The sequence below is a fragment of the Lucilia sericata genome, unplaced genomic scaffold (assembly GCF_015586225.1).
Source record: "Lucilia sericata isolate MDLA Ls3-8-SP2 unplaced genomic scaffold, ASM1558622v1 Contig000463F_arrow, whole genome shotgun sequence".
Classification (NCBI taxonomy): domain Eukaryota; kingdom Metazoa; phylum Arthropoda; class Insecta; order Diptera; family Calliphoridae; genus Lucilia; species Lucilia sericata.
The window spans coordinates 130,023-150,000 of NW_023994478.1; the positions used below are offsets into that span (position 1 = coordinate 130,023).

The window sequence follows — 19,978 nt, forward strand, 5'->3', positions numbered from 1 at the left end:
ATTATTGTTTTAATGGTTTTTTAAGATTTACAAAATAATTGTAAACATTTCATATTTATTTATCTAAAAGTAAAAATAATCATCCAGGAAAGTCTGTGTCTACTTAAATGTGAATATGTTTTATTCGAGTTGTTAACGATGTTTTTAATTCGAAGAGAAATTTTATTCTTAAAAGAAATTTGTGAACAAAATAATTTTTTGTATATAATTAACTACTTATAAATAAACTAAAAAATGTCTAAAATTAATAATAATCATATAGTTATAATTTCTTAACTTTTCCTAATACATATTTAATTTTATTTTCGAGTAAAGAATTTACTCTAATATCTACAATGAACTTTCAATGTTTCAATAAAAAAATTATCTAAAATTATGTTTTTCCAAAATATTGCTTTCGAACATTTTAAATTAATTTATATGAACACACACTCAATTTGTTTATTTTAATTAAATTAGTTTATAATAAAATTGAAAATTAGTTGTTAGTAAACAAGAAAATTATTTTTGAGAAAAACACATGATCTTAACTAGCGCTTCTCTAATGGGGGTCCGTATTAATATACCAGGGGCACAAAAATTGCTCATTATTTAATATTATTTAATTTTATTTCTTAAAAATGTAAATAGTTTTAAAATATTAAAATGTTTTCCTAAATAATAATATATTGAAAATCTATATGAAGTTAATTTGTTGGTGGTGACTAGGAGAATCATGATTTCCTTAGGTGGTCTAATGTATTCAAGAGTATTGTATTTAGTACGTCAGTCAAAACACAAACACACAATCACACGTAATATTTCTGAATTATTTAGTAGTTGTTATAATGAATTTTATATGAATGTTTGTCTTGAACATATACTATATAGAAAGATTGAAATATTTTTGCATGGATGTGTAAATCGAATTTGTAAACAAGACGTATTGTTAATCAATCTTTAGATTCACAGATTCAATATAGTTAAAACTATTTGCACACACAAGACTATATACATATAGAGTTTATAAATTAAATATAATAATTTTAATAATGTGCCTACAACAAACATCCATATAATGGAATGTTGATTAAATTGAACAAAAATAAAATTTAAACAAACAAAAAGAACCAAAAATATTAGTACAAAAATAAAAAAACAAAATAGAAAAAGAAAACAAAGGGAAACAACAAAAAAGTGATAACAAAGACCAAATAAATTAAATAACATGCAGTATCAGCCTGGTTCATGGTACCTACCATGGGGAATACCAATACAAAAAATGCTAACAATGCCGTATCCTCAACCAGGATCTCCAAATGCAGCAACAATTAGTCCCTATGCAGCGACAAACAATGCAACCCTAACATGCCAAGTCTTGCCGAACCAACATCCCAGCAATGTTAACAACAATACTGCTGCAACAATTCAAGTGCAAACAGCAGCCGCAGCAGCAGCAGGGGTACACAACTATCAACATCCAAGCTTTCATCCGAATGCTGTGGGGACATTTGCATGCAACAATACACCAGCTACTCTACACCACAATACATCGGCAATAGCCCCAGCAGCACAACAAAATACAGCACCTTCCATGCCAACACCAAATCTGCTTAATGGCCACGGACATGGTCTTCCACATCTGCAAGGCTCTCAATTGCAGAATAACCATACGCAACATCCAAATACTTTACTACCATCATCTGCAGCAGCAGCTGCTGCGGCCGCTATGTTCTCACCACTTGCCCTGCGTACATATTTGGCCTCATCTGCTGCAGCTGCTGCCGCAGCACTTAACAATCCTTTGGCTGGAGTGGCCAACCAAACAACACTATCGAGTTGTTCACAAGTGATACCTCAACAAACAACAACAAATCAGGTCAATACGACGACCCCTCAATTAACATGTGTTCCATCTTCTCCATCTCCTCAACATCACCAACATCTCAACAGTCACAGCCATCACCATCATCAACAAACCCTACCGGCAGCAATAAACTTGAATGTTGACGTCGTTGCAATGCGTCATCATGTTAATAATATAAATGCGGCGAACAATCTTTCAATCTCTTTGAAAAAGGTAAGTTAGTTGCTTTGGCGCAATACATAATACATACATATGTACATCTCTAGATTCATATGCATGTATATACTTATAATTTTTGCCAGACATTCAAAATAAAAGATTTCACTGAAATAGGCTTTGATTTATAGACAGTTAAGAAATATGTAAATTGTCTTTATATTTACTTCATGAAATCAGATGAATTTTAATTATTTTGTTTCATTGTATAGTTATTCTTTTTTAAATTTTAAATGTTTTATGCTAATCAGACTAGACATACTTTGATTTGTCTCTATCTTTCACGATGGTCGGACATCTTTAGTAGACTTTAGTAGAATTATCTATTTTTCTTGTCTACACATCTCTAATTATTATTTTCAATCATCTTGGATTGATTTTTCAATAAATTTTCAACATACTATTTAAGTTATTCAATTAATAAATTAATTTTATATTTTATTTTAAATGTATTTTTTATTCTACTTTTTTGTTCACCCCTATAGCCAATCAATATTTCACGTGAAATATGTTCCCTTTTCACTTTTTTCGTTCACTAACTTTTTTGACGTAAAAACACACCCCTGTTGTGAAATTTTTATATGTAATTTCGTGAACAATGAACCGCTGTTGCGAAAAAAGAAATCAACTATTGTGAATGAATTGTTCACTGCAAGTTTACGCTAACAATATTCCCTTCGAGAGGCATGAAAATTTAAAGTCTATTGGTGATAAAATCTTTAATTAAACTTTTCTTCAATGAAATCCAGCTTTAAGAAAAATTATAATGGAGATAAATATATTAATATAAAAAACTTACATATTGTAACCTGAAATGCAAAAGGGCTTAACAACACTTTAAAAAAATTTACTAAATGAAATGAAAGCTATTGTTATAAAAATTATACAAGTATTGTATCCCATCATCGATAAACCAGTTTGAATATAACTTTACCGTCAGACATTATCTATTATGATGCTTTTTAGGACTTTCTGACTTTAGAAAAACAGGTTAACCGATCCAGTGGCCAGTCGAATAATTCAAAAATATGAACATATTCAAATAAGAAAAATCCGGTTAACCGCTTTTCAGTTTTCGAATATTCTAATTGTGATCGTTACACGCTTCATCCAGAAATATTATACAATGCATCACTTCCTAAGTAGCACAACCCTTTTCCAAAAATATAAGTTGTAATAATAAAAACAATTTCATTATGTATAAGAAACAATATTGTTTTATAATCACCAGTTACTTTTAGTAAGAGCTGTCTCTTAGAAGCAACGTGACCTCGTATTTCTTAAATTTTTCAATTAATTTTTGAGTGTTGCAATTATCGATAGATCGAATTTTCTTATTATTAACTTGTGCGTTGCAACACTAACTACTAAGAAAAATAAAATTAAAAGCTAACAAATGAAGCAGGATTTGTGTTTGAATATGTATGTATGTGTATAAGTGCCGAATATCATAAATAAAATATGAAAACTATTGTAAAAATAAAATATTCAATCAAATTGTAATTTGAAATTTGTTTTTTAGTACCGCTCAAACATTCAAACATTTAGTAAGAATACAGCCAAACAATGAATATTATGATATGCATGACTTGTTGTTTATCTATTTGTTTATTTAATATTATTTAATTTTTTCTATATAATTTTGTACCTTTATTGTTGTTTTAATCTTACCTTGACTGAAAAATAAAATATATAAGTGTGTATGTATATAAAATACCTTAATAAGTAATCGTCTGATGAATATACTTGAGAATGTATGTATTTGTTTAAATGTATGGGTTTTGTACTTTTATTTTATAGATATAAATCGTTGTTAGCGCATATTCACTAATTAATGTATAAATTAGTAATTTCTGTACAATATACTTAGTTAGTATCCCAACACTTGTACACATTTGAGTAAAGACAGACAGATATATTATTAGATGGAAAAAATATTTAATAATAAAGTGAAGGCAAAAGAAATCTTGTTGTTAAGCTCTATTCGTTAATTGTTTATTTCACAATCGCATAATTAGGCTTCTTTAATATTTATAAATATGAATAATCGGATTTCTAAAGTTAGAATGGAAATCATAAAAAATTAACTTTCAATATTAGTATTTATATGAATTTAATAGAATTGCAGTAATCACATCAGTGAGTTTTAAGGTTCCATCAAATACCTTAACACAGGCCATTAAAACTTTTGAATAAGTATTTATTTTTATTTTTTGTTTAATAGTGTTAGTTCGTTCAACACCGGCTCTAAAATTATAAAAAGATTTTACTAGATTTTTGTAATTTTCCCATATTATTTCGATTTTTATTCCAAAAATATATTTGTAGCTTAACTTGCTATGGTAATTTTAGTAAAAAATTATTTGAGAATGCAATATATTGTTCGAATATTTGAAATTAAATTCAAATTTATAATAATCTTAAAAATTCGAACTTTCGTGCAAAAAAAAAAAAATAAATAAATGTTTTTAAAAACAATAGTATTAATAAAAATAAAAAATTAGGTTTTTTGATTTCATACAAAATCTTAAAAAAAAATAAAATTTATCTTTTAATAAAAACCTTTAAATAAATCATAACCGAAAATTTCCTTAATATTTGTTAACAAATAAACATTAAAATTTATTTTCCTCAAGAAAATCAATTCAAGCATCAGATCTGACGCAAATTAATTTATAACTAAAACTCTTGAATTTATGGATAAAATTCAAAAATGTGGTTGTTTATAAACTTGGTTTGCGAATTTTTTCTAATGCAGCAATGAATACAATAAACTGAAAATAAAAATTAAAAGCGTCATATTTATAAATAATTTAGCAACAAAATGCAATGCTTTTACAAAGCTTGTTAAAGTTTTATTTCATTGTTTTCAGAAATCAACGTTTTAAAGTATATGTGTGTATATGTATGTTTATATCAAAGATGTATTTTCGTGCACACATCTTTCAATAATGGGTCAAGGTAATGTGATTTTTTTAATGTTCAGTCTATTGTTTTAGTTAACACTATTTTTTTAAGATTCTGACAAAATATTAATTTGAAAAAAGTTTCATGCGAGCGAACCATCAAAGCATAAAATATGTAAAGTATGTATATTAGTGTGGAACCTAAATAGAAAATTGCTGATGTAAACGAAACAATAGAAATTAATGAAATTCAGTCAATATTTTCACCATTGTCCTGGGCGTTTTGGTATTCAAAATCAGCACTACGTAAAAGTTATTAAAAAAAATTACTGTTTGAAGAGAAATGTTAGTTGGATGATCTCCTTAAAGTTTAGAAGAATCTAAATATAAAAAACATAATATGCACCTACATACATATGAGTAATTTCGTGTCAAATGACCCAACTTTTAAAATCGATGTCCTCCGATTTTTTCAAAAAATTAAAAAACAAATTTAACAAAATAAAACAAATTTGGAAACAATAAAGAAATAGCTATATGAACTCCTTTGAACAATTTTTGCTAGGACCAATATGTGAAAAGTTACACTCACTTGAATAAAATCCTGTATGACAAAAATGCCCAACTTTGACCCCCTCTAAGTCCGGTAGTTCTTGACCGATAGAGCTGAAAATTTGTGTCTACTATCCAATAGTACTAACCTTGGTGCAAATTTCATCCAAGTCCATTTTTTTGATTTGGGTCACTTGACATGAAATTGCCCATATATGTATGTATTTTCAATTCGGTATTTTTTATCATCCAATTTGTAGTTCTGATAACGGTAGCCGTAATTTTATATTTATATTTAATATTTATTGAATTCTTTTTTAAAAGCTAATTGTAATAAATAATGTACAAAATTCAGTACTTATGTACGTATTTAAAAAGTAAAAACAACTTGATTAAACTCTAATATATTTGAATTTTTTCATTTTCTCTGAGTTATTACAGCGGAATGACTCCAGTAAATCATAAATTTAACCAACAAATTTTCAATTAACCGGTTGAATTAAAATATAGATAAATTAGTAGTTCAGATTCAAGAATATAATACCATATTTTTAAATATCACATACGCTCCCAATCCAATTGACAAACATTAAAGCAAAACAATAACGTTAATAAAAAACATGGCCAATCTGCTAATCTTAAAATGAATACGTAATGGTCCCATATTTCAATGCAGTACTTTTGTTCTGGTCAAGACTGTTGTATTGTATTGTATTGTATACTCGTAGTCGTATACTTATGTATAAGGTGTAATGTAATTTCTTTTATTTTTTATTCTTTTCCCATTTTTTTATTGATGAAAGTACCTCAATTCAAAGTACTTTTATTACATTAGAAATAGAATTGTTGTTGTTCGTTCGCAAAGTAGATGAGACCTTCTTCTAGTACTACAAACGTCATACATTCATTTCCCAACTGTTCAATATGTATTCAATGTAACCCTTTTAGATATTAATTTATGTAAATGTTCGGTGTCAATGAGAATATATTGTGTAGCAATAATGCACTTAAGTTATAAAAGGAGTAAGCCATTAAACTCTAGTAAATTTTGGAGAGTAATTATGGTTATCACCAAAGATAATCCAAATACATATATATCCAAATAGTAATTTTTAAATCAATTTAAAACAAATGTATATAAACTTATTTACATCATTTATATCTTATTTAAAATATAAGCTGATGGTCCTAGCAGCTTTTGCTCGTATTTCTTTAGCTTTATAATAATTATTATTAAGTTTTAAATAAAAAAAATAACAAATACGTATAACAAAGTGGTCTTGAAGATATACAAGTTAAAATTACTGGTCACATAGCTAGAGTCATTTAAATTTGCTGGGTTGTCTTTAAATAGTATAATAGTATGAGATACTGACATTGTTGATGTTTATGCTGATGCAGCAGACGTATCACGAATAATTTTATACAAACGTATGCATTTAAAGATGGTCGACTTAAAAGCTTACAAAATAAATAACGTTGTTTACCAAGCAAAACTTTTCGGAACAGGATTTGTATAATATTACAACAGGATTTGTATAATATTACAACTCGCAGGGGACAAGCCCTCATGGATTTCTTTAATACTAAAGACTTGATAACATTGAACTTAGGTAATAAAGCTACCTTCGTCAATAGAATCAGAGAAGAAGTATTAGATATATGTTCAGAAGAGCTTATAAACGAAATTCAGGATTGGAGAGTTTCGGACGAGCACTCCTTTTCTGATCATCGGTACATAAGATTCAAAATACTAAGGCCACCACCAAAGCCGATAAAGTTTCGGAATAAGTCTAAAACTAATTGGACAAGGTTCGGGACCTTACTAAAGAACCGTTTAGGTCAGGACACTTTTCAATGTCGAAATAAAGAGGATATAGATGCCAAAGTGGAAACGTTCACAAGTGCCCTGGTTAAATCGTTCGAGGACAGCTGCCCTCTGCGAGAGCGGAGATCTGCCCAGGAAAAACCCTGGGTAACTGGGGAGATCCGGAACCTTGGGAAGACTCTTCGCAAACTATTTAACCGGGAACGGCGTAAAAAGACCGCAGTATACTGGGATGAGTATCGTAATAAACTTGGTGAATATAAGAAAATCGTTCGAAAAGCCAAACGAGACTCCTGGAAACTTTTCTGTGAACAGGTAGATAGCGTAAATGACGTATCGAAGATAAAAAAAATCCTATCCAAAACTCATGTCCAACCGGAATCTATGATCGATGACACGGGCAGGAGGCTTGAGGATATGGAGGAGACAATGAAACTCCTAATGGATTCTCATTTCCCACCCGGTATATCGAATAACATAGATGAACCGATATTGGAGGAAGGGGAGGGTAACACGGAAATAGTTATTACAACTGACATGGTTAAAGGGGCAATCAAGAGCTTTGTTCCCTATAAAGCTGCAGGGCCGGATGGAATTTTCCCGGCACTTTTGCAGATGGAGGCGGGACTGGTTTCCGTACATCTGTCACAGATATTCACTGCATGCTTAAAATTGGCATATACCCCAGTTAAATGGCAGGATGCAAGGGTAATATTTTTACCCAAACCAGGGAAACCTAGCTATGCGACACCTAAGTCCTATCGACCGATAAGTCTTACGTCCTTCCTACTTAAAACCTTGGAACGGATAGTCGATAGCATGGTTAAAAGCAGCATACCATACAAAGACCTTAAATATAAGCAGCATGCTTATGTAAAGGGACGATCGGTGGAAACCGCTTTAAATGAAGTTGTCCACTACATAGGTGAATCTTTCGATAGCAAACTGTATACACTGGCAGTATGCATTGACATCGAAGGCACTTTCAATAACGTGCACACTGATACCCTTATCCAATCCCTAGACCAGTTTTATGTTGACCGGGTGCTCCGTAACTGGATCAACTACATGCTAAGGAACAGATGGATAAGCTGCGAGATGTACGATATAACTATCAGGAAAAAGGTATTTCGCGGTATACCACAGGGTGGCATTTTGTCACCTTTACTCTGTGTTACTACGATTAATAGCCTCCTAAGGACCCTAACCGAGAAAGGACTTAGACCTGTCTGCTATGCAGACGATGTCGTAATACTTTTAAAGGGAAAGGATCCAAATTACTTGTGTAGAAGAGCTGAGGAGGCTCTGAATACGGCCTTGAGCTGGGCTCAACCGAGAGGCCTCAATGTTAACCCGGCGAAGACGGAAATCTGTCTTTTCACAAGAAAGACAAAAATTTCTACATATACTGAACCTTGCTTCTTGGGCAAGAAGATACCGGTGACAGACAAAGTTAAGTACTTAGGTGTAATACTTGACCGGAAATTAAAATGGAGACACCACATAGAGGATAGGATCAACAAGGCACATCGGTGCTGGGCGATATGTAGGAGAACCATAGGCATGAAATGGGGTCTTAGTCCTACTATGACAAATTGGCTTTATAAAAGTGTAATTAGACCAATTCTAGCTTATGCTTCAATAATCTGGTGGACTGCTTTGGACAAAAAGTGTAATATCAAACTACTACAGGGAGTTCAGCGTACATGCTGCTTGGGTATAAGTGGTGCCATGTGTACTACTTCAACCAAGGCTCTGGAAACGTAGCTAGATATTCCACCCATTGAAACATATATAAGATATGAGGCGGCGCTTACAGCCGAACGGCTCTTTACTTTAGGCGAACTGGCCAAAAACGGTTATAGGACACGTCATCAATGTATACTGGACACATTGGAAGGTTATACACACTCATCGGACGTGCCTGATCGCATACCAGACACTGAATATGTCGGAAACTTTGAAACGCTAATCCCAGATAGAATGTCTTGGTCAAGCGGAACATTAGAGCAAATACCAGTAGGAATCCATTGCTACACGGATGGCTCTAAATTAGGGGACAAAGTGGGCCTGGGGTTCTATATTGAAGACCCAGAAACAGAAATATACCACCGTTTACCTAATCATAACACAAGCCTCCAGGCAGAAGTACGAGCAATAACGGAATGTGTAAATTGGATTAGAATAAATATGGCGCCCACAGGGCTTAATATATTTACCGACAGCCAGAAGGCAATTTGTGCGATGTCAGGTGATAGAATTAAATCTAAGACCGTATTGGATTGTAAGAAAGCTTTAACTGAATACTCTCCCAGAGGTAAGGTTCACATCATATGGGTACCAGGCCACTCGGGAGGAGTCGGCAACGAAAGGGCGAATGTAATAGCTTTAAAGGGAAGGGAGCTTGATGTAGTTAACCTGACAAACGCAAAACCATTCGACGCAACAAAATCTGAATTAAAAATATGGATGCGAGAATCCCATAAGGCCTCTTGGAATAATGAAACGGTGGGTAGAACCACAAAGATTCTATGGGGTGACCCTGATGAGAGCAAGACGAGAAATCTTCTCAAAATGAGCAAGTCTGAGGTTAGTGTGATGGTACGTATTCTCAGTGGACACACAGGATTACGAGCACATCTATACAAAATTGGACGTGCGAATTCAGACGAATGTAGAGCATGTGGAGAGGACAGTGAAACTCTGGAGCACTTTCTTTGCCATTGTCAGGCATTCGTCGAAGTTAGATCCAAGTATCTTGGAAGTGATGTTATTCCGGAAATAACATTCTTAACCAACACCGATTGGAAGATTCTTAGGAATTACATCCAGGAAACTGAGTTTCTGAACATGGAAAAATAATACATTCAGTGAACAATTTTTTTTTTCTTGAATTGGAGCGCACAACAGGCCCGATAGTGGCCTAGGTGTATTTCTTCGGATTTGATGTAGTATACATCCTCCTATCAACCTAACCTAGTAAAATTGTGTTGAATTCTTCCTTAACAACTCATTATAATACTATTATACCTACTTATTTCATAAATTTTTTGGAAAGATTTCCTGATGGTTCAATCTAAGAACAATCAGACCTATTGGAGTACTTCACCTCATTTTCAATAATATGTTCAGAGTTAGGTATAACACACCCTGTTTACACAGGGTGTGTGCTAGGATGTAGATATTTAAAATAAAAATACTTAATTTCCTAACTACTTAACATAATTATGTCTGCTAATATGTATATATATTTTATAAACCATTCCAGGATAAAAACATATGTATGGATTCGGGTTATAACAATTTTTGAACATTTAAAATAAGTCCTATGCATTGCACATAAATAGAGTATAAAAAAGTACATAGAAAAAGTATATCGCCTTTTCCCGAACGTTAAAAAAGTTTCCGCGGCAAATGCTTTAAAGTTTTTGAAATTTATTCTCAACAAAATTTTTAATATTTTATTCAAAATCTGAATCTATATAAACAAGTGTCATTGTTTGACCCACGGCATTTACAGTGAAAAAAAGCAAGGATAGGTCCAGCAGTTTATCCCTCTTCTAAATTTAGTAAAAAAAATGTTTACTTTGTACTATCAAAAATTCATGTAAATTTGATTGTCAATGGTTTTAGAAAATCGTTTTGCCGCGGAAAGTTTTTGCACCAAAATGACCCAAGAAAAAGGTTTTCCCTACTGGCTACCACGTAGTAATAGGGCCTAATTTTGGTTATAACCCTAATATACATTTTATAAGAAAACATTTCGAAAAAATAATATCAAATAAATGTTGATTAATAATACAAAATAATTTGAAAAATGTAGCGATTAAATAATAATCGCTGAAGAATTCCGTCTATTTAAATAAAATAATTGTAAATTATGACATTTCAAAACGTGAACATGAATGGTAAATTCAGTAATTTTGTATCGTTCTGGATCGTTTAAAAACAAATGCATATACATTTTCAAAATGATTAGTTTTACCAATTAGTCCAATTTTTAGGAAGATCACTTTTCTTAACTCATACTCCACTGACACTGAAGAAATTGCTGAATATGTATTTAAATATACTTTTGTAGTGGCTCTCGTAATTATAGATCTGGTAGAAGTGGTGGTGGTAAATACATTAAAAAACAGTGCCTCTCTTGTAACTAACACAAAAGCTTTTTAAATTCCATTATCAGTATCTGCAATTTACTTGATCCAACTATAGCATCAATTACTATATTGATTTAGGCCAATTAAAACAAGAACATGTCTCCTCAAATGGTCAACAACAACAAGCGGATGGCAAAAGTACAACAACACAGTAACTGTAATTTTATCTATTTGTACTCGTAAACTAACTACAGTATGTTGTTTTGTTTTATTTTTCTTGATATAGTTTTCTTACTTTCTTTCTATTTAGCCTTTAAATGCAATACATATTGTTTAAATTACTAAATAGACAGGTGCATAACAGGTAAAAGAACGATGATTTTTTACAATAGTTATAAAACAAATCGTTGAATGTGGTTTAATAATATTTTCAATACACTTGTATTAAACTTGTGCAAAGCACGTTGGGGCAGCTAAGTGTATGGAAAAGGTTGGAGGAAATTTCAAAAATAAGAAAAGACAATTTATATCATTGGAAAGTTGACATTTCTCTGTAGGCAACCTTGTCATTAGTTCGTACTATAATACTTTTTTATACCCTCTGAATTGAAGTCGGTGAAATAACCTAAAAAATATTTATTAATTATATAACTAATGAAAATAAATCCAATTGTTTAACTAATAACAATCAAATAATTTATTGTAAATACATGTGTAAAAACATGTAAAAGTAGTTTCGCCCTAACGTGCCATGTGGAAAGTCGAGTAGCTTTTTGTATCTATGTTTGTCTTGGGAACTCATGGCAATACGCACATCTTTGTGATGCACATGCATAGATTGCGATTCTTAGTTGGTTCCCATAGTACGTTTAAATTGAGTTTTATGGGTTAGAAGGAAATTTATTTTTTTACTATTAAAATAACTACTATGTCATACTTTATTGGATTTTAGAAACTCATTTATTCCATTTCTCTGATTATATATAAATAGTAGGAGTTTTTTAATGTTTATTTAACGTTAGATTTTTCAATAGGAAACATAACTTTCTTGGGAAAAGCCTAAACATTTAATTAATTTTTATATAACCCTAATAATTATTACATTTAATATTGACATTATATCCTAAATATAAATTTCCAATAATGAATGAAGGCATTGCACAGTGGTCGAAATGAATGATCTGGCGACATTTAATTCAAATTTTTAAGCATTAAAATCGGTAAATGATTTTTATCTTACGGATTACCGACATTCCTCTGATCAAATTGACGTTTTCAATTTGACTTTAACTTTGTATGAAGTAAATTTAGAGAATTTAATGACAATTTATTCAAGCGCATTTTTCCCAATTTAAAGATAATTTTTTATATTTTTGTTTGAACTTAAAATTTTCTTTAAATAGAAGGGGCATATTTACTGAAAAAAGAAGTTCTGTGGCTAAAGTTAACCAGCTTCAATAGAAATCTACAATAGGAAGTTCCCTACTGAAAAGCATTTAAAAAGCCCTATGTTATTTTTTCGTGGATTGGGCCCATTTTTTACAACAGAAAATAATAATTTAGCATTGTTGTAAATAGTTTGGAATTTAATAACGCCAGATTGCGCATTTCGAGCACTATGCGTTGTTATAATTTAACTCAGGTCTTCGCATTGTTAATTTTTTCATGGCCACTTGAGAAATTGTTACAATCTCGCGTCCATTTTTCAATTACGATTAAGTGTGATAGATACATAATTATGTGATAAAACGTACATACATATGTACATATGTGTAAGTATTGGTACACAATACATATTGGTAAGAGTCGTAATTTCTGTTTTGTTTGTTTGTTTAAATGAATAAACAATTTTTCAATACCACCATATCTCGTAAAGATTTTCATAATTTGCGGATATCCTCTAAGTTTTTTCCCACGGTAAGGTAAAAAAGACATGTTATTTAGCAAAACTTGATTCACATACATACATTCCTACCTACAAAGTTGACAAAATAGCAACGATCTCTAAATAGATTAGTGTGTCCCGTGCAATAGCATGTTGGGAATACCTTTCGAATAATGCGTGTTAATAAATAAAATACGTTAAATTAAAAAATTAAATCTTTCTTATTAGCATATACATATGTATGAAATCTTCAACATTTTTACGGAATTTTTTTTTGGCAAAAATTTGTCATAATTAAGAGAATTTTAACACATTCTGCAGGAAAGAAGTAAAGTCACTTTATCAATTAAAATGTGGGCGAAAAAGAATTAAAATGTTTTTCCTGTAATAAACTTAAAATCATGGAATTTTTGAGATTGAAGAAGAAAAAATTCTTCATTTTTATTGTTTATTTATTATTTTTATTAATTTTTTGACAAATAGTACAAGTAATGTTAATTTAAATACAGGTAAATTAAAGTATATTAAAAACAATCACATTTCTGCCAAAAGTTTAAATTCATGAAAATTTAGCAGTTGCATGTAATATATACAATATGATACTTCTACACAATGAAAGATATTTGAATTTGTAATAAAAATATTTATTATGAAATTGGAATGAGGCCCGTTTTGTATTAAAAAATAATAAATTTTAAAGTTTAAAAAAATCCAATAAGTATATTGGATTAATTCAAAATTTTATGTAATATTAAAATTTTAACTACATTTTAAAAATATGTATTTTGACTTATACCATATTTTCAAAATAAACTGTTCATATGATCGTTTTTAGCTGGGTCAATTGGTAAATGTGCACTATATAGTACATACAAATATGCGTATGTACTTACTATAGTATTCAGTCGGTTAATCGTCGTTGGATTATCTGATTAATTGCTGTCAATCAATTTTTAAATTTTATATATGTAAGTATTTAAAAAATTTATCTGTTTTTTAAATACAAACATTCAAATTTGTGAATGTTGTGCTCTATTACCTATAGATGAAGGAAAAACCAATTGGTTTTTGTAGAATTCTAATAAAAAAGTTTTGGCATCATCAAATTTTGAAATATCATGCTTACTTTCAATATAAAAAACACAAATAAAAAGAACATAACACATAAGTATCAACATACATATTTACACTATTATTGGATTCGTTTCAAAATGTAATTCCTTCCTTTATTGAACTGATGGACCTTCAGTATTATACTAAACAGTACAATATTCTTATAAAACATACTAAAGTGTAAGTTTGTAGAAGAGAACGGATGCGTTTATCATGAAAATTTGTCTATTGGCTTATGGCTCTCAGGGACTAATTTTTATGAAAACAAAACAGATGTTTCCATAAGAATGATTATTATTATTATTTTTTAGTCACCTTTAGGAATAATCGAAATAATTAGTATCATTGCTCTTCTGAAAACTTGTGTTTTCTCAGGTAGTTTTTCCATTTTCCATTTTTCGAAATCTAAATTAATGTTAAAGTTTGTATATAAATGAATAATGTATGATACTACGGCAATTAAGCATTGGCAACAAACATTCTGAGAAATTGATAATATTTTCCATGTTGTAGGGTAAAAAACACTTGTTATGTTTCAGCTAATACTTGGCAACACACTTAAATCAAAATAATAAAAAAATATACGACGTATAACATTTTTATGTATATTTTTTAAATATTTTTAGTAAATTTATTTAAGCATTGTCAACATTCAGGTCTCCTGGTATAAAATCATACAATTCATATGTACGTTCATTAATATGTATAATAATTTTGTATACATATGTATGTATGTATGTATGTATGTATGTATGTATGTATGTATGTATGTATGTATGTATGTATGTATGTATGTATGTATGTATGTATGTATGTATGTATGTATGTATGTATGTATGTATGTATGTATGTATGTATGTATGTATGTATGTATGTATGTATGTATGTAAGTATATTTTAGACCAATATATTTGCTTTGAATGGACCTAATTTTGATGACAATTGGATTATGGAAACACACGCCGGAAACCGATTGTTAAATTTGTATAAACGTGCAAATTTAAAAAATAACTTTTAAATAAAATTTACCTTCAAATAATGTTCAAAACATTCCTATTAATGAATGAAAAATAATCAAGTTGTATGAATATTATCAAAAAGAATCGATTTTCTTTTGCGTCTGAAAATAACTTCGGACAACGGGAACACAGGCTCGTTATCAAATTCTGATTTCTTTGAAAATTACAAATTATATTTTTTCTTTAAACATTTAAAAATTATCTTCTAGTGCAAATTATCTTTCCAACGAGTTAAAAACTTTAAATTTATGATATTTATTAATATTGATACATTACTCACAGACACATTTTAGTGAGTTATGTAACAGTGTATTAATATTCATAGCATAATTTAAGGCATATTTAAAGTATATTGACTAATAAGAAGTGTATGATATGAATGAATCAGTTCTACAATTTTCAATATGATTATATATCAAACCAGTTTAAGGTGGAGGGTATTTATGTTCGGTACAGCCGAATATAGCACCACAACTTGTTGATACGTCAAACTTTATATGCTTGTGTCACAATATTCTGACCGCACTCCTCAATATTTCGAACAAACATTTTTTCATACAATTGGCTGGCAGCTTCTTTAATGTATTTTATAAAAAGTAACAAATTGCTAGGTCTACTATTGAGAAAATTATTATATATTTTTTTTAGTTAGTACATATTAAAAAGAACATTTGAAAACGTGCCAAATATTCTTTTTATGCCAACACTGAAAAAAATGTTTTACATATAAAACTATTTTTCAGTTGATAAAATCAAATTCGATTACTTTTAAGGTCAACTATTAAAAGACACAAAGGAAAAAAACAATATTAACCCTGTTTTAATAATATGGTAGGGTCAAAATATAACCTTGACACCAAAATATGTTTAAAACTTTTAATATTTAAAAGTGTATTATTAAAATTATTTTTCGCAAATTTCTCTTATATGTATTATAGAGACGTAAATACTTATTTTAAAATTATTATCGCAAAAACTCACATTAAAATGTAATGAGTTAAAAAACTGTTTAACAGTTTTCCACTACTTATTCATTACTTTAACACGGCAATGTCATTATAGGCAAATACTTACCATGCTCACTTACAAATAAGTACTTAGATTAGTCATTTCAAATAGGTAGTAAAGAAGTTGTTTTGTTTTAACTTGTTTTAGTTTGTGTCTTTGAGAATTGATTTCTCTGTTTTAATTGTTGAGGCTATTGAAAATAATTTTAAAATAATGTTATACGTTATGAAAGTGATTCCAAAATCCAATAGTCATTGACTATTTTCAGTGTACATGCTTATATAAAAATATAAGAATACATACACATACATATATTTCTTATTTTCTAAGATATATACATATTAAAAAACTACGATCTTATGTTATACCTAAGTATGTATGTATATAATTTGATGTTATATACCTATCTTTACACCATCCTATCAAATTTATTAATACACAAAATGTGTCAACAAATTTTTTGTGTTTTCTAGAAAAAGGGAAAATTTTCATTAAAATTTGTTTGAAGAAAGAAAAACAAACTACGACGGCAAGTGTGGACCAAAATAGTTTAATTTGAAATCACGTGCGTATCTATAAGTTATTCAACAAGTGTTTAATAAATTTAAAAAAAAACTAATAAAAACTTATTTTCACGATCATCAAAATATGAAAGCACGGCGTGGGTTGTTTGCTGTTTGCCAGTCTAGACCAATGACTTTTTTCATATAAATTAATAAAATTATGTTAAATACAAATATTTGATTTTTTAGACATTTCATCAATTAAATAAATACTGATCAATTCATTCATCATGATGATAATATGCATTAATTAAATTGTTTTATGCTGGTCTTGGTTGCAAACAAAAAAAAAAAACAAAAATTCTTCTATCTAAAGCTTTGATAAATTAATATGTAGTACTTAACGCTCGATTAAAAAGTTATTTATCGTGTTATTTAGAATGGATTTTACGTAAAAGTATAAATCAATGTTTGAAAAAAATGACATTAACTACTGATATTAACTTTGTTGCACAGACGCTCCAGACAAATAATACTCAACAAAAATATACACTCATTTTAAAGTAATTTATGAAATACCAAAATTTAAAAAAAATCTTTCGTTATCAAGAATATGTTCTTAGAAATGTTTTATCTAGTGCAATAATTGGCATAATCCAATATGTGAATATATACTTATTTATTTTTATTACAAAATTAATATTTGTTTTTTTGTTCATTTCAGTTGCTGCCACCCAATGATAAGGAAAAGCCAAAAATTCAAAATCCTGAAAAAAGAAAAGCTGAGGATTCGGATCAATTGAAAGATTTGAAAAAGGTACGTTAAACTTTAAAAAAGGTCCGGCAATGCAGGGTAGAAAATTTAAATTGTCATACTTGATCAATGAAAAATTTAAAATAAGTATTTATGTTTAAATATATTCGAAAAATGCACTTTAACATTTCAAAATTGACAGTATAATATAATATATAAAATAATAGTGTAATAATTGTAAATATAAATTTTCAGTACAAGTGTAATAAGATATAAATTTCTTAAGTAGCTATAAATATGGGTACCTATTTAAAAATTAACATTGGATAACAATGTTCCCAAGTTTGTGTTGTCCAAACTAAACAAACATTTAAATCTACATATATACACACTAGAGTGACCGCAAAAAGTCGATGTTGGAATCTTGTTCGTCTTAACCCCACAAATGATTCCCCTATTGAGATAGCCGAAATTTGAGCTCGATTAATAAACGTTAACACGTGCCGCTCGTCGCTCAAAGTTTGAATAAATCAAATTTTTGGCCAAAAAGCTAACATATGAAGCTATAAATCCAGAACGGTAAATAATAGAAATACACTTAGTACCTCAAAACAAAGCTAATACTGTACTTCAAAATTTATATTATATACATAATTCTTGTTACTTTAAGTCAAACAGAGTTACAACAGATTTTCTCTCCAAAAAACGTGACCTGGTCTCGGTAGGAGCATACTTCGTATATTTTGATATTATGTGATAAATGTAAATATTAAATAAATATTATACATATTATTGTTAAAGAATCAAATCCATGTACATAAGGATTTAGTATTTCGAAAAGGTGTAAAACACAAAACTTGGTTCAGAAATGTAAAAGTTATTAAAAATTCCCCAGGCCGTTAACATGTCTCAGAGCAGTTGATTAGGAAATGTGGAAAAAAATTTAACTTATTTTGGAAAATATGTACTCTAATAAAACTATTTTATTACATAAAATATATCTATATTTACTCGAATATAAATTTTTAATTTCGAGTAAATATATAAATATATGTTTATATTCGTAGACATGTTCTCAGCTATGATCAAAAAAAAATTATTTTTTACACGGCAGTTTCAAAACTCCATTTCATTTTTTTAAATCTTTGTTAAACAATTTTTGAAATATCACCGGGGGATTTCTTGTCAATAGATTAGGGAATAAAACAGAGAAAAAATAGGCCAATACGTCTTATAGTTAAGCTGTACCTGCGATTTGAACTCTGCAAATTTCGCGAAAAACTTATTTTTTTTGTAATATTTTACAAAATATGTCCTAATTCTTTACTGTTATACATTTTAAACAAAATATTTACAGAGTATTATTTCTTAGATAATATAAAATATGTCCCTGAAGTTATATATAAATCGGGAAATCCTAAGGCGTAAACTTTAGAGGTAAAATTTTGCAATATTTGGAAATTCCCATTGAAACATATCGAAATATTATTTATTTGTTGGCCATTTTTACTAAAATTACAAGAATTTATAGCATATGGCCCGATATTTAAAATAACAACAAAAAAATTAAAATTAACCCTTTAAAGCACTTGGGTCCAATATATTCCCAAAGTTCTATAAATCAATTTTAATCATTTTATTTTTTTGTTGTTATTTTAAATATCGGACCATATATTATAAATTCCTATAATTTTATAAAATATATCAAACAAAGACACGTTCTGAGAAACGTTAGTGGTCTGGGAAATTTTTAATAACTTTTACATTTTTGAACCAAGTTTTGTGTTTTACATCCTTTTGAAATATTAAATCCATGTACATTATGATTCTTTAACAATAATATGTAAAATATTTACCTAATAGCAACTTTTATCACATATTATCAAAATATACGAAGTATGCTCCTACCGCGACCAGGTAGGTCACTTTTTTTGAGACAAAATCAGTTTTAACACTGTTTGACTTAAAGTAACAAGAATTATGTATATAATATAAATTATGAAGTATAATATTAGCTTAGTTTTGAGGTACTAAGTGTGTTTCTATTATTTACCGTTCTGAAGTTATAGCTTCATATGTTAGCTTTTTGGCCAAAAATTTGGACTTATTCAATATGAGCGACGAGCGGCACGTGTTAACGTTTATTAATCGAGCTGAAATTTCCGCTATCTCAATATCTGGAAAGGGGAATCATTTTGTGGGGTTAAGACGAACAAGATTCCGATATTTCTTCTCCCCATATAAGATC

At 29.3% G+C, this 19,978-nt stretch overlaps 1 protein-coding gene across 5 annotated transcripts in view; it reads left to right on the forward strand.

Moving 5' to 3' along the window:
• Positions 1-19,978, forward strand: part of LOC119605197 (RNA pseudouridylate synthase domain-containing protein 2-like) — a 137,641-nt gene that overhangs the window by 103,699 nt on the left and 13,964 nt on the right. For 2 of the 5 annotated variants that reach the window (XM_037958155.1, XM_037958154.1), the window contains 2 exons: positions 944-2,059; positions 17,701-17,793. In XM_037958155.1, coding sequence (XP_037814083.1) covers positions 1,208-2,059; positions 17,701-17,793 — 945 coding nt within the window. In that variant the 5' untranslated portion in view covers positions 944-1,207. Of the gene's footprint in view, positions 1-943; positions 2,060-17,700; positions 17,794-19,978 lie in introns of those variants that run through there. The other 3 variants (XM_037958157.1, XM_037958158.1, XM_037958156.1) reach the window with 2 other exon arrangements.